The following is a 12,903-nucleotide window of genomic DNA, read 5'->3' as shown; positions in this document are numbered from 1 at the left end:
GCAGCGACGTCTGAGTGCCTTCGGGTAGGTGTAAAAGTCGCGAACGAATGTTACAAGCGGTACCCCTTATGTTGAATATGCGAAATTTTAGCACTTTTCCACGTATGCACCGGCGCCTGAAGGTTTTCAAGCATGCAAAAATACCATGGACGAAGTTCACTCGCTTCGTCCCCTAAATCAGAAAGTGTGAGAATCTATCGATTTTCCAAGACGTTAGCGGTGTAAGAAGTCCGCCTTAGGGCCATGAAAATCTCCAGGGGATGTACCAGACGGCGTCCCGTAAAGTGAAGAGTGTCAGGTTCCAGTGCTTTTCCGTGTGTTCAGCAGCGTTGGAGGTGCTCTGGCGATTCAAGAGCAATCGGGAAGTGATGTCACGAGCTCGAGGATGCGAATTTGAAGTCGTGAGAACTTAGCACTTCTCCCGGTAGGGAGCGGTGTTTGGAGGCCCTCGAGTAATGTTCAAAAATATAAGTAGATATCAAAGCTTGCAGGTCGTAACTTGAACACGCTGTTCCGCGGTATCTTTCCGGCTTGGTGCCGGTGCAAGTGGTGCCCCTTAGGGTGATGCCAGATCGCTAGGCAATGTATCAAACTCGAGAGCGTATATTGGATGGGATGAGAATGAAGCAGGTTTCTACACTGCTGATGATGTAGGAGGTGGCCCATGAATTCAAGAGCTAACAGGAGGTGATGCCACGAGTTGGAGAGTGTAAATTGGATTCCATGATAATGTAGAATTTTGCCAGGTAGCTGTTTGCGCTTGAGAGACCTTAAATAGGCCTGAAATTCAAACGCAGACGTACCGATTTGCGGGTTTCGGATCGGAAAGCCTGAAAGTTCAGTCCTTTTGCACGTAGGTGACGCTGCTAGAGAGCCTTTGCTAGCTCAAGTCGAATCGCGATAAAATGTAACGGCCCAGAGGCTTGAAGTTGAACAGGCTCGATTCTTGTTGGCCTTTCAGACAGATGACGTCGCGGGGAGTCCCTCATCAGGTAGAACGCAACCGGGGAAGGATGTAGGAAATTCCAGACCGAATTCTAGACACATTCAATCGAGGTGCTCTTCCATGTCAATGATCCGGTTAGAAGTACCTCGTAAGTTTAGATGGCAATCAGGTGCGGTTGGGTTCGTACTGCTTTTCTAGGTATTTAGTGCCGTCTGAGTGACCTTGAGCAAGTCAGTGCAATGGGATCAAGATATGAAAGTCCGGAGCCCATATGTCAGACGCCGTGAAATCGTATAACTTTTCCAGATCGATGCCGGCGTTTGAGATGCCCCAGGCATGCACATGGAATCGAGGCAAGATGTCACACGCAGCAAGGTGCGAAGAAAGGTCAATAGAATCGTACTGCTATCCTGCAAGCAAAACACCTTCAAAGAAACGTCGAGTAACGAATTAGAGTTGAATGAGAAGGCATAGGCTTCCAGCCTGCAGATTAAAAGCTTCAAAATCGGATAGCTTTGCAAGCTTGACGGCGTCGTCTGTGGTATCCTGAAGACGTGTTAGACCAATCAAGTCAGTTGATTTAGGCATCCTGAAAATGGTACGAAGGTCTTCAAACGACGCCAAACCGCTGTACACACGTGTGACCGGATAGCTTCTACAGATGAGTTCAAGGTTTGAAGAAGCTAGCCGTCATCGCTTGACAGTCTGAGTAGTGTCCGTACGATGACACCGTCTGTGGTGGCCCCAGTCAGTATGAGACTCGTCAAACCATTCGATATGTATCTCATTCAACTTTGCGAAAACATCACGAAGCGCTCCCGACAGTGGCAGACTATTGTATCTTCAGGCACTGATGGCGCCATGCTTTTGGAAAAGTCCATATCAGCTGATCTGCGCACTGCCACTGCAGCCACACTGCCAGCCCCACGCTAGCCCCACATTATTCTAGCGAGCTGCTGCTGCCTTGCGGCCACGCGAACCTTCCGTGGAAGGAACAACACACCTGTAAAGCTTGACTCAACCTCACCTTCGACATCTGTGAGTCGAAGGCGGCGTTTCTTCCTTCTCCCACCTCCCTCCACATGTCCAAGGCCTCTTGACAGCTGCATTCATCCTCTCATCGCTGCATTCATCCTCTCACCGCCAGCAGCGTTTCATCTGCGATTATGGCTACCACAGTATTGTCTCTCCCGGAAGAGCTCGTTGACAGCGTCTGCCAGTCCTTGGGAAAGAGAGATGTTGTTAACCTGCGTGCCACATGCAGAGAGCTAAAGGAGAAGACCTATCACCAGTTTGCGGTGAAGCATTTCAGGGAAACCAAAATCATGTTTACGGTCGACAGCCTCCAGTCTCTCATCGATTTCGCAACTAGCGCGACTTTCGGCGCGAACAAGAAGCTATTCGGCTCTTGCATACGCCATCTATGTATCAGCGCTGCCAGCTTCCCGTCTCAGACCTTGGACAAGGTGAACGGGCTGCCATTGGACAAAGAGAAGGACGACGTGTACCGCTTCTGGAAGGATGCGGACGCCGAGAAGGATATGCAGAGAGTCAAGAAGCAGCGTCGAAAAGCGCATGCTCGCTTGATGCACGAGCAGCGTACGCTACGAAAGCAGAGCAAAGACGTACAGCTGCTGGCAACAGCGCTCTCCGGCCTCGCAGCTGTCGACACAATCTCAATTGTACCCGCGCAGATACCCGATGCCCACATCGAATATGATTCGATCTACAACAAGCTGCCGTGGGGCATGGAACGCGTCCGTCAAGCGATTGGATTCTATCCGGAGTCTGACATCAAAACCCGCTCGTACTGGTCCAGCGAAGCTGGCAACCTAGAGAAGGCCTATCATGAGAATGCTGCTTGGATTGTTTGCGCTACTCTCTCCGCTATCGAACGCAGCGGTATCAAGAAGCTGAAGACTTTGGAAATTCTAGTACCGTTCTCCTTGGATCGTAATATCCCGAAGAACCCAGCAGTGACGAACAAGACACTGATTCCATCACGAACCATCTCCGATGCCCATTTCGAATCTCTGCGACACAGTTTCAGCACGCTCAAAACTCTCACTATCTCGGTCGAAGAGCATTACAGCCGCGGCCAGCCAAGAGCCAAATCTCTCAAGTGGGTTCATCGCTTCACTGACATCTGCCCCAACGTGGAGAAGTTCTCCTTCTACGCCAACAACAACGAAGCGACCAGCGTCTACAGTGACATCGTGAAAGGCCTGGCTTTCCCTCATCTCCGGAGTCTCGCTCTACTCCGCGGGCCCATCACATATGAAGAGCTAGGGCAGCTTCTTACCACCTACTCGTCGACACTCGAACATATATCACTCGAGAAGGTGACGTTGCGTACGAAAGATTGGGTCCAGGTGCTACAGATGCTGAAGGCGCTACCACACTTGAAGCTACTTGAACTAGGCAAAGTGATGTACGTCACCCAGAGAGAGGGCATTACGTACTACTGGAATACAGAGAGGCCCCTTGCTGCTCGAAACAGCTATTCGTTATGGTATGACCCAGGTGCTCAACCAGGACAAAAGGACAGACTCCAGATCACCCACGAAGCTGGTCCGGAAATGGTAACGAGGCTGGACAAGCAGATCTGGCTCCAAACCCCGCCCGAAATTGCGATAGAGACCGGATGGTAGAGATGGGCTTTTGGCGAGGCTTGGGCGTTGTCTGACATGTCCTGGCTCATCTACTTGTCTCAAATCGAGGTGCTTCTACCTCTACGATTTTACTTGGATCACAGAAGCCCTGCGATTGCATCACTGTATACACTATGAATTAGAGGGCTTCAGTCATCTTAACAGTGTGCACAAGAATTTTCTCATTCATGTATTCCACGCTTCCACCCCCGACAGTGGAACAGTGGTATACACAGATAGCATGCCTCTGATTTCAATATCATAAAATTGTAACTTTCATTCCTTCACCCTTTGCTGTGCACTAGTGCCTTGTCCAACATTGAACCACTGCTAGGATATTCGCTTGCTTACACCTTTTTACCACCGCAGGAAGCCCTCCAGCACATCCTCAAAGCCGTGCAAGATATCAACGCTCCACGATAGAAACTAACCAAGCATCCAAATCTCCTCTAGCGCTCAGGTATGTCACTGCGTACACCTCCTCACCGCCGCATGGAGTCCTCCAACCCCTTCTAAAAACTCCCCCGCGATATCAAAGACCCCGCCAATCCAACCTAGACCCACATTTCACGCTTTTGACTACCCCCGCTGAACCTGCCAGGCCCCCCCAACCATCCCTTTCAGCCCTTCGTCGGACCTCATCGCGTTACGCAGCTCATCTCGATCATGTTTCCGCCGTGCCCGACTCCGCAATCCGTCGCAAATCCTGCTTCAAGGTTTCCCAGTACTCATTCTCCGCGCTCTTTTTCTCTGCTAGGGCGGTTTCGCGTTCCGAGCGTTCGATGAAGTAGTCGAGTAGGGTTGTGGGGTAGAGGCGCGGCGTCATACGAGTAGAGGTCTTCGAGGTGGATGTTGAACTGGGTAAGCTGGAGGAGCTGGAGGAGCTGGAAGGCATGTTTAATGAATAGAGAGGAGTCGAGATGAACAGGTGATTATACGATGTGTATGGTAGGTTTCCAGAGAATTTGATGATGCTGAGGATGGTAGAGACGCAAAATGATCGAATAGGATCCTACTGAACAACACATCTTCCGAGCATGCATCAGCCCATTTATCTGAAAGAAACAGCAACATCCTCTCGTTTGCTGCATCGTTAAAAACGTTGTAGCTTCTCAGTGTTCAAAGCCATGAAAGCAGCTAACTAGTTTGCTCCTCCGCAGACCTCCGGGCTGGCTTTGACTGATATGCTTGCTACCTCCTCCTCATCTTTTAACGCTGAAAGACTGTTGATTGGCATGACAACATCGCATCTCGCAACGCCCAAAGAACTAGTTTGACGTATGCGATAGTTTACCAACATGATACCCATGATAAGAAACGTAGCTTCCAACTCACACATCCGCATCCTACCAATCCATCACCACTTACTCCTTCACGAGGCCGTTCCTACTATCTCTCAAACCTTACGGACCTGCTCTAGCTCACCCACCCACCGCCACCATGCCAACAGACAAGCAACTCGTCGCCCTCTGCTACTCCATCCTCAAGCAGCTGGAGCTCAAACACGTACGCCCTTTCCACCTCTCCCCATTACCCTCTCCCCTCTCCTCCTCCCCTCCTCCCCTTCAATCAGCCATACTAACCTCCCTAGATCGACTGGAAACGCGTCGCCGCCGACAACGCCATCCAAAACCCCCACGCCGCGCGCATGCGATACTCGCGCTTCAAGACGCAGATGGAGCGTGCTGGCCTCGGTGCGTCTCAAAAGCAGGCGGAAAAGCGGAAACGGGGGGCTGAGAAAGGGGGGAAGGGGAAGGGTGGGGTGGGAGGGGATACAGGGGATGGGGAGGATGATGAGGAGGTGCTTGCGGTAGTGGGGAAGAGGGTGAAGGGGGAGGGGGATGGGGAGGGGATGGGAGTGAAGAGAGAGATTAAGGGAGAGATCAAGGTTGAAAAAGACGTGAAGGTGGAGAATGGGGAGGTAGGGGTGAAAGTGGAGCTTGGGGGGGTGGACGTGGATGTGGACGTGAAGATGGAGCCGATGCAAGTGGTCAAGATGGAAGATATGTGGGAAGAGGGGACGGTGTGGGGGGGACTGAAATATGAGGCTGATGATGATTGTATCGTTGAGGGTGTGAGGAGCGTGAAAGCGGTGTTTTGAGTGGGAGGAACGTTGCGGTGGCTGGGGGAGGGCAAGCATGGCCGGGTTTCGGGAGTTTTGCGAAGAAGTGTGTGGTAGTTCGGAGGATATGTCTGGTCTGGTATGCTGAACGCACTAGTATACCAATAGCTCACCAACACTTTCGTGTGTTCAATCGCTGAGTGATAGATAGTTGGAAAACATTTCTGTGATAGGTTCTGGTACGCAATATCGCAATAGGTTGAAATAAATGGCCACGTGGGTCACTTGGCAGTCGCACTCAACCAAGGTTGGAAACCTCTTGGAAACCTCTGGTCCAGAAGACAAACTTTCTTCACCTCAACCTTGCCCATACCATCCAACCTTCCAACGCACCCAACAACGCCACCTAACTACTTTGCTCATTTCTCCTTCTCAGCTCTGAGACGTTTAAGCCACACAAGTTCCGCCAAAAAGCTGTACAGTCAACAAACACCTCAAGCACTCTCTCACAGTTCCACGTCATGGCCGAAACCACTAACACGACCGCGCCCCAAACACCTCCCTATCCCGTCGATTTCCTCCCCAAGCCTCTCCATGTCGCGCGAAGAGTTCCGCCAGACACACGTCTCCCTGTCTGGTAGACGGTACGACAAGGTGGTCGTAGGAGCAGCAGTTCTTCATCCGAGGTACGTTCATCGTGATATCCTTCACGGATCGATACTTTAGTGAATGAACTAACACCCTCACAGCTCCCACGCCGAAGGTTCTCCGAAGCTACTTCTTCTTAAGCGAGCCCCACACGAAACCTCTTACCCCAACTTATTCGAGCTTCCCGGTGGCAAGGTCGATGAGGAAGACATGTCCATCCAGCATGCCGTCGCACGGGAACTGCATGGAGAGACTGGACTACAGATCGCCCCGCATTGTTGCCGAGTTCGAGCCTTTCGAGTATACGCTGGAAAAGGTGACAAAGCAGGCCGACGGGACGGAGGTGACTGAAGAGAAATCCAGCTACCAGCTCAACTTTTTAGTCGAAGTGTCTGGAAGCGAGGTAATCATGAATCCGGAGGAACATTCGGAGAGTGCGTGGGTCACTGAGCAGGAGGTCGGTCCATATCCCATGTCGGATGGCATGCGCAAGGTCGTGGCAAACGCTTTCAGGCGCGCCGAGGAGGTTCTCAAGATGTACATGTAGAATAGACACTAGCTCCCGCAGATCACGCCAGGTTAACTTTACTTCTTCCAAGCCCAGTATCAGTTAACAATCCAATCTTACCTTCAGCTACTAGTCATTTTGAGGTGGTTCAAGTAGAGACCATTTTTTTGGTTTTTGCATTAAGATGTGTTTTGAGGTATTACATGTGTTATTATAGGACTCCAAAGTCCCCTTTAGTGCCCATATTCTGGGTGCGGAGTTAAGGGGAATATCCTCTCTGCCCATAACTGTTTAAAATAGTTATATTCACCTGAAAATGAAAGTGGCGGTAATCAAATAGTTAAAGAGCGTTTACGACATTTACACCTTAAACTCGTTCCGTCGGCTTGCCCCATAATGCAATAAAGGGTATAAATGCAGAGTATCCCACTGGTTCTATGATACAGGGTCCACCACTGAGAAACCGTCCCGCAGGCCCCATCCACTTAAATTCTAACCCTGCAATACTCGTTTTTACTTACACTGCAATAGTAGCATCCATGTATTCTTTTGCAATAGCACGAATAACGTCCATGTAACGATTAATAGTGATTTGATCATCTCTGGTTGTCCAAACGGGCAGCTTGATTGCGTCATCGTAGAAGCACTGCGCAGTCGAGAAAGAATCTACGGCATTACTTCTGACTATAGTACTATTCGTGTACAAATGGGGAAATATCTTTTCCGGACATGTGTAGAGAGGCTTTTTGTGCAAGAGGCTGGTGGAATTGGGTATGTCGACTTCCGAAAGGCCATACTCGTGTAACTTGTCGACGAAAGCCTCTCGCGTGAGATTTTTTGGAGCCTGCTTGACATCGGATCTGAACACGAAGGCATACCATGATGGCTCGATTCCGGAGGCGATCAGCTGCGCTAAGCTCAGCTTTGTCGTCGGACATGCTGAGCGTGCCGTACTGTCCTCTAAGGATAAGCTCGTTGACATTGGTATGCCCAGCTCGTGAAACCATCAAAGTACAAGTAATTAGCCCTCTACTGATGGATAACTCCGGATTGTGTACCTGCAGAACTACATAGGCAGTATCCTCGCAGTCATATCCCTGGTGCGGTCGAGTGATAAACGTTTGCGCATGAGCAACTACAGGAGTGGTGTCATTCCCGACAAGCGCGAGAATCTGGTCTATGAGATGCCAGCCGAGATCACCAATGGCGCCGCCACCTGCGAGAACATTACTTGCTCTCCAGCCTTCTCCAAGATTCGATATGGTGAGTTTCCGGGTGCCTTCAGTACTTCGGATCCTACCTATACGTGGAAGCCATTCCTTCAGTTGCTTCAAGCAACTCGGGTTGCAGCACTACAACCTAGGGTCAGCAACTCATATGCAGTAACGTATCAGGATAACATGCTGATACAGGAGGAAGTAACAGGTAGTGCAACAGCAGTGCTGCAGCACGGTATCAGTACTGTATCAGGAAACAGGATGAATCAAGTAACGCGTCAGGAAGAGATACCACGTTATGCCCCCGGGGCTGGCCCCCCTCCTTCCCCTAGTATATAAACAACGAGCTAGACACCCATGGAAATCAGAGTTCACATCAATTTCAACCTGAGTAAGCAGTTTCCGTAGCGAGTCTGACTGTACGTCTGCAATACTACCCCTGCAACACGCGCAGCAGCTTAGAACGACTCTATCTGTCGCTTAGAGGTAGCCACGGGCTTCTCTTTGAGGATGTGGATCTTTGCCGATGTCAATGTGTGAATCACACTCGGGTGCTGAAAGTGAGGTACTGCTACGTAGGCACATTGAACATTGGGGACCCCGTTGTGTTTAGACCATCGAAGCATTTCCTCTATGCTTGTGAATGAGGGTACACTCGGATTCTTGGCCTTGAAATTCTCTAGGGCTGTTTCGCAGACAGCTAGCAGACTCCACAGATGCGGCTCGTCTAGGATGGTGGGAATCGCGTATTCGAGGCTACGGTGACCTAGACCAATAACAACGATACATAAGGGCTCGCCATTGGTCGTGGCTCTCGTAGGCAGGCCATCAGCCCCTGTAGAGTGTGCTGACATCTCCACGATTTTCGAAGAATGGGCAGCTTCTAGTCGCTACCAAGGTTTGCGGCTTTGCTCTCAAAAGGCCAAGGCAGGGTTCTGTGTAGAGGACGCCAGACCTGTATGAAGTGGTCAAATCGCTGAAAGATATGGACGAAATAAGGCGTGGTAGAGTGCGTCCTATAAAGGATACGGCCGAGTGTACAATGAAGTCACTGCCAACATCCAGGCCTTTGCTGCGCAGCAAACATGTATACTGCCCCAATACATTCAGACCACGCCTACATGTATATATCATTTTGCTCCACGCACCATACCCTTGTTTGCTATGGACACACACCCCGACCTAGGAATCATGACATTACTCCGCGCTGAACTTTTTAGGGCAAACTCTTGGTTATCCTCCCCCAAGAAGTCTTAAATTACCTCTACAAGTAATGGGGAATCTTCTATTAGAGACGACAAACCGTGCGTCAAAAGTCATCGTCGCTAGCAGGGAAACGCCGCTGCAACGCTAAGTATATGGCCATTACGAGGCTGAACCGATGGCAACTCCAGGGCAGGTGAAATGCACGTCAGTCTTCTTAGCAAGGTGGTCTATACCTGTTTCATTTCAGCCAAAGCAGTCTCCAGGAGCAACCTATAAGCGCCCCAGAGCCTAAAAATTGCAGAACTTTATAACAAGGGAATGCAAGGAGTATCCCTTAACCCGTCGTGGCACAACGATCGGACTTAGGATTAGGCTCCGTTGAACATGAAGTGACAGTCCGACACCGTTTGAGATGGCCCGCAAAGCTATCAGTCTTGTCAACATTGTTCTTTTCCGATCTTTCATAACGTACTAGAGGACCTCAAGCAGTGCTAGGGAAGTGTATAACAAGCCAAGAGGCAGTGTGTTGCTCAAGTTTTTCGCTGCAGTTCCTATCCCTCAAAGCTTTCTATTGGTTGAATCCTTATCGATAACGTAGAGCCAACTGCGACGGGTTACACTTGTTTACCACTGCAGGAAGTGCTTCAACACGTTTCCACATAGCCCAAGGCACAGAGCATTTATCTTCTTTAAAATCCTGAAAATACGTTGAAGCAACCCAAGCAGTGGCAGACAGGTGTACACACGAGACAGCTTGTTCTAGAATTAGAGTGCCACCATTTCCATGCCCCGCGTGAGGGATAAGAAGCTGAATTGAATAAATGGGAGAATAAAATTCGTGACCGCTATATGAGCGGGAATGTCTGTATCTTAACACCGCGTGCCTTCAACGCCTCGGGCCTCATTCTGGGATCCGAGTCCATTTCTTCGCCGGTGATCCTGTTTCGATACATTTCAAAGATCGCAGGATCGCCGTGCACTCTGTCTCTTTCTATCGCTTCCCATCCGTTATCGAGTGGCCCCAGCCGGGGGTCTTCCGACATTGGAACGCGGCTGCCTGTCGTAGAATTGCATAAAGAATAACTGTCCTCGCCAAAAACCCCAACTCTAACCTGTACTCTCCAATGCTCTGGCAATGACCCAAGGAGCGCAGTCGCGTCGCTCAGGCCGTGAACGTAGCCGCTACCAACCACGAGAAACCTTCCGAGTGGGCTGGCTCGCAAGAAGATTGGGATTTCGCTACCGAGCAAGACACAAATGAGATCACCTATTCAAAAGTCAGAAACTTGGTTTGGAAAGTTTAAGCAATGCCTTACCCGGTTTCGCAGATGCAGGACCCAGACCAATGTGTCCTTCCTCTGCTGCTACAAAAGTACGACCCCCAGCACGTTCGACTACTTCGGTAAGGTAGGATTCATCACTATCGTTGAACTCTGCGCTCCCTTCGAAGGCAACATCGCCGAGTTTTACGCTCCCTCCATCGCCAATCAACTGTCTCTTGCAAACATTTATCCACTCTTGAGTCGTCGGCCAGGAACCCAGTTCCGGGTAGCGCTCACGCACCCTATTTTCCCGAAGTGTCAACGCAAAAGCAGCGTCCAAGCTCTCTCCAGTGATATATGAAGGTCCTGGCTTGATTATGTTTACTGCCCAATTCCGGATATCTTCCAACGTCTCTCCTCTTTCCCATGCCGCTGGCCCATGAACAGTCTCCACAGTCGCACAATGAACCCCAAATACCTCTAAACCGCCCGGAGGTGTGTACGTGAATTGTGCACGGGAGACCCCGCTACAAAGGCCACCCACGATTGTGCTGCTCCATCTACTTGCTGACCAATTTGGAACCCAAGATGGGGTGTCGGGCAGCGCATTTTTCAAATCACAGTATACAAGGAGCTCTAATCGCTGAACATGATTGCAATGTGTTATGAACGCGTCTTTATAGACAACACCAAAAGGGTCCGAGTAACGTGGTTCGATCTTCGCCATGTCTGAGCCTAGAAGACCTAGCAATCCATATACTTTATCTCTTGGGTCAGAACACATCTGGCCTCTCATGAAATCAAGTAGTGACCCAAGCGATAAATCTAGAAGAAACGCAGTTAGAAGTTGCAGGAGGATAATTTTTGAACGAAGCTGAGCGGTAGCTTGATCCCCTTTGTAGTATATGCACTGCACTGCTCGGCGGAAGCGGGACCACAAGATTGAATCATGTCCGCACTGCATGAGAGCATGGCTATTGGCAAGGTGGATTTCCTGCCACACCCACAATCGTTTGAACCATGCGCGCTCTATGAGTTTTTCGACGTCTCGCCACGTGTTACTACCATAGGGCAAAGCACTGCGGTGATAAAACCAGGTTGGTTCCATTGCGGCAGGAGATACAACGCGGGAGTTATCCTTGTTGTATTCCAATTGAGCGCCGATGTGATCTAGTGTTTTGATTGCAAGCCTACTCCTATCCACCTGTGGCCCCAGCCAGACAACAACGCGCTCTGCCAATCGGTAGATATTTGCCATGCGTTTGACTTGCTCGTTGCGCTCGATTTCGTCCTCCTGATTTATGCATACAGCGTCGATCCACAAGACTCGAGCTTTCCGGGGGTTTCGCAGGTGCCTCATCGCAGAGGCGAGGTTTTGCCTAATTTGCATCTCTGCAATCAAAGTACATTCGCCCTTCGATGGTGAAGATGCAGACGAATAGTGGACATAAGCGTCTTCGGGATTGTCCTTTGAGTCCCAGGTATAGGAAAGTGCTTCGTATCTTGGCTGAAAGTCGGGACTCGGTAATTCTGGCGGGTTGGCATAGCGAGAAGAGTCTAGCTTCGGGTCTGGATGTATCCATGACGTGCTACCACTTGAGACCTCATCATAGAAGATGTAGTTGCCTTCAACTGTCTCCTTTACATCCCATCTAGATGGCAACGTACTCCTCAGCTCATTCAGAGACATCCTGTCCTTGGGACGCTCCTCCGGGATCCGCAACGGAACATGGAAGAGCTCAAATCGTAGAGGGTCCTTTCCTTCTCCAGGCAACAGCTTGATGAGTCTGATCTCCTCGGTTTCGGGGACCAGCCTGACATATGGATAAGGTTCGTTTCCAGCTACGCTTGAGGTTTTCAACTTCGAACGGGCCTTTCTTCGTTTCCTCGAGGCTTTGGTCATTTTGAGGGTATGTTGGAGAAGGGATGACTGAAGATGCAGCAAAGGTCATCGTCGCCAGCAGGTAGACGCCGCTACGAGGCTGAGCAGAAGGTAAGTCCGCTAAGTACGACATGCATATCAGCCTTCTTGGCGAATGCAACCTACAGCCAACCATTTCCAACGAAAACTGATCGTGCGACCCATCGACGATGCGTTGCGACAACAACAGCCATCTAGAATACAGATAATAATCAATGACTTGGAAGGGAAGAAGGGAAACGTTGTACGGGATGAGACAAGATGATAAACGTCGATGTCGTTGGACCGTCCCATCTCATCCGTCAGTACCCGGGCATTCTAAATCAAGTATGCTAGCAGAATAAAGTACCATTTTCTACTCTACCCTCGTCGGCACATGACACGACAGCTTTAGCGCCACACATCACAGCAAGCACCGCAAACCCATCTCAAACCGTACTTCAACTCGGTTCAATTCAATTCAGTTCAATTCAATTCAGCTC

At 50.1% G+C, this 12,903-nt stretch overlaps 5 protein-coding genes across 5 annotated transcripts; 4 read left to right on the top strand and 1 right to left on the bottom strand.

The window, feature by feature from the left end:
* Positions 1-1,970: 1,970 nt before the first annotated feature.
* Positions 1,971-3,883, top strand: BDZ99DRAFT_298626 (uncharacterized protein). Its single transcript, XM_033714171.1, has one exon. It carries the CDS (start codon positions 2,113-2,115, stop codon positions 3,595-3,597), a length of 1,485 nt encoding a protein of 494 aa, XP_033578236.1. The 5' UTR covers positions 1,971-2,112; the 3' UTR covers positions 3,598-3,883.
* A 1,154-nt stretch (positions 3,884-5,037) lies between these two features.
* Positions 5,038-5,698, top strand: BDZ99DRAFT_519921 (uncharacterized protein; the record flags this gene model as incomplete). Its single annotated transcript, XM_033725459.1, has 2 exons — positions 5,038-5,103; positions 5,189-5,698. The coding sequence occupies 2 exons, from the start codon at positions 5,038-5,040 to the stop codon at positions 5,696-5,698; spliced, it is 576 nt and encodes a 191-aa protein (XP_033578235.1).
* A 555-nt stretch (positions 5,699-6,253) lies between these two features.
* Positions 6,254-6,854, top strand: BDZ99DRAFT_562379 (uncharacterized protein; the record flags this gene model as incomplete). The annotated part of the gene is made up of 3 exons (XM_033727343.1): positions 6,254-6,345; positions 6,409-6,519; positions 6,572-6,854. The coding sequence occupies 3 exons, from the start codon at positions 6,254-6,256 to the stop codon at positions 6,852-6,854; spliced, it is 486 nt and encodes a 161-aa protein (XP_033578234.1).
* Positions 6,855-8,151: 1,297 nt separating this feature from the next.
* BDZ99DRAFT_298622 (uncharacterized protein) lies at positions 8,152-8,423 on the top strand. The gene has a single exon (XM_033714170.1). It carries the CDS (start codon positions 8,216-8,218, stop codon positions 8,369-8,371), a length of 156 nt encoding a protein of 51 aa, XP_033578233.1. The 5' UTR covers positions 8,152-8,215; the 3' UTR covers positions 8,372-8,423.
* Positions 8,424-10,053: 1,630 nt separating this feature from the next.
* On the bottom strand, positions 10,054-12,665 carry BDZ99DRAFT_415778 (uncharacterized protein). The gene is made up of 2 exons (XM_033716766.1): positions 10,555-12,665; positions 10,054-10,505 (listed from the first exon to the last, which is right to left on the bottom strand). The coding sequence occupies exons 1-2, from the start codon at positions 12,401-12,403 to the stop codon at positions 10,084-10,086; spliced, it is 2,271 nt and encodes a 756-aa protein (XP_033578232.1). The 5' UTR covers positions 12,404-12,665; the 3' UTR covers positions 10,054-10,083.
* Positions 12,666-12,903: the final 238 nt, after the last annotated feature.

Source organism: Mytilinidion resinicola (genome assembly GCF_010093595.1).
Source record: "Mytilinidion resinicola strain CBS 304.34 unplaced genomic scaffold BDZ99scaffold_8, whole genome shotgun sequence".
NCBI classification, from domain to species: Eukaryota; Fungi; Ascomycota; class Dothideomycetes; order Mytilinidiales; family Mytilinidiaceae; genus Mytilinidion; species Mytilinidion resinicola.
The sequence above is the reverse complement of the archived record's forward strand: the minus strand, read 5'-3'. Positions and strand labels throughout refer to the sequence as shown.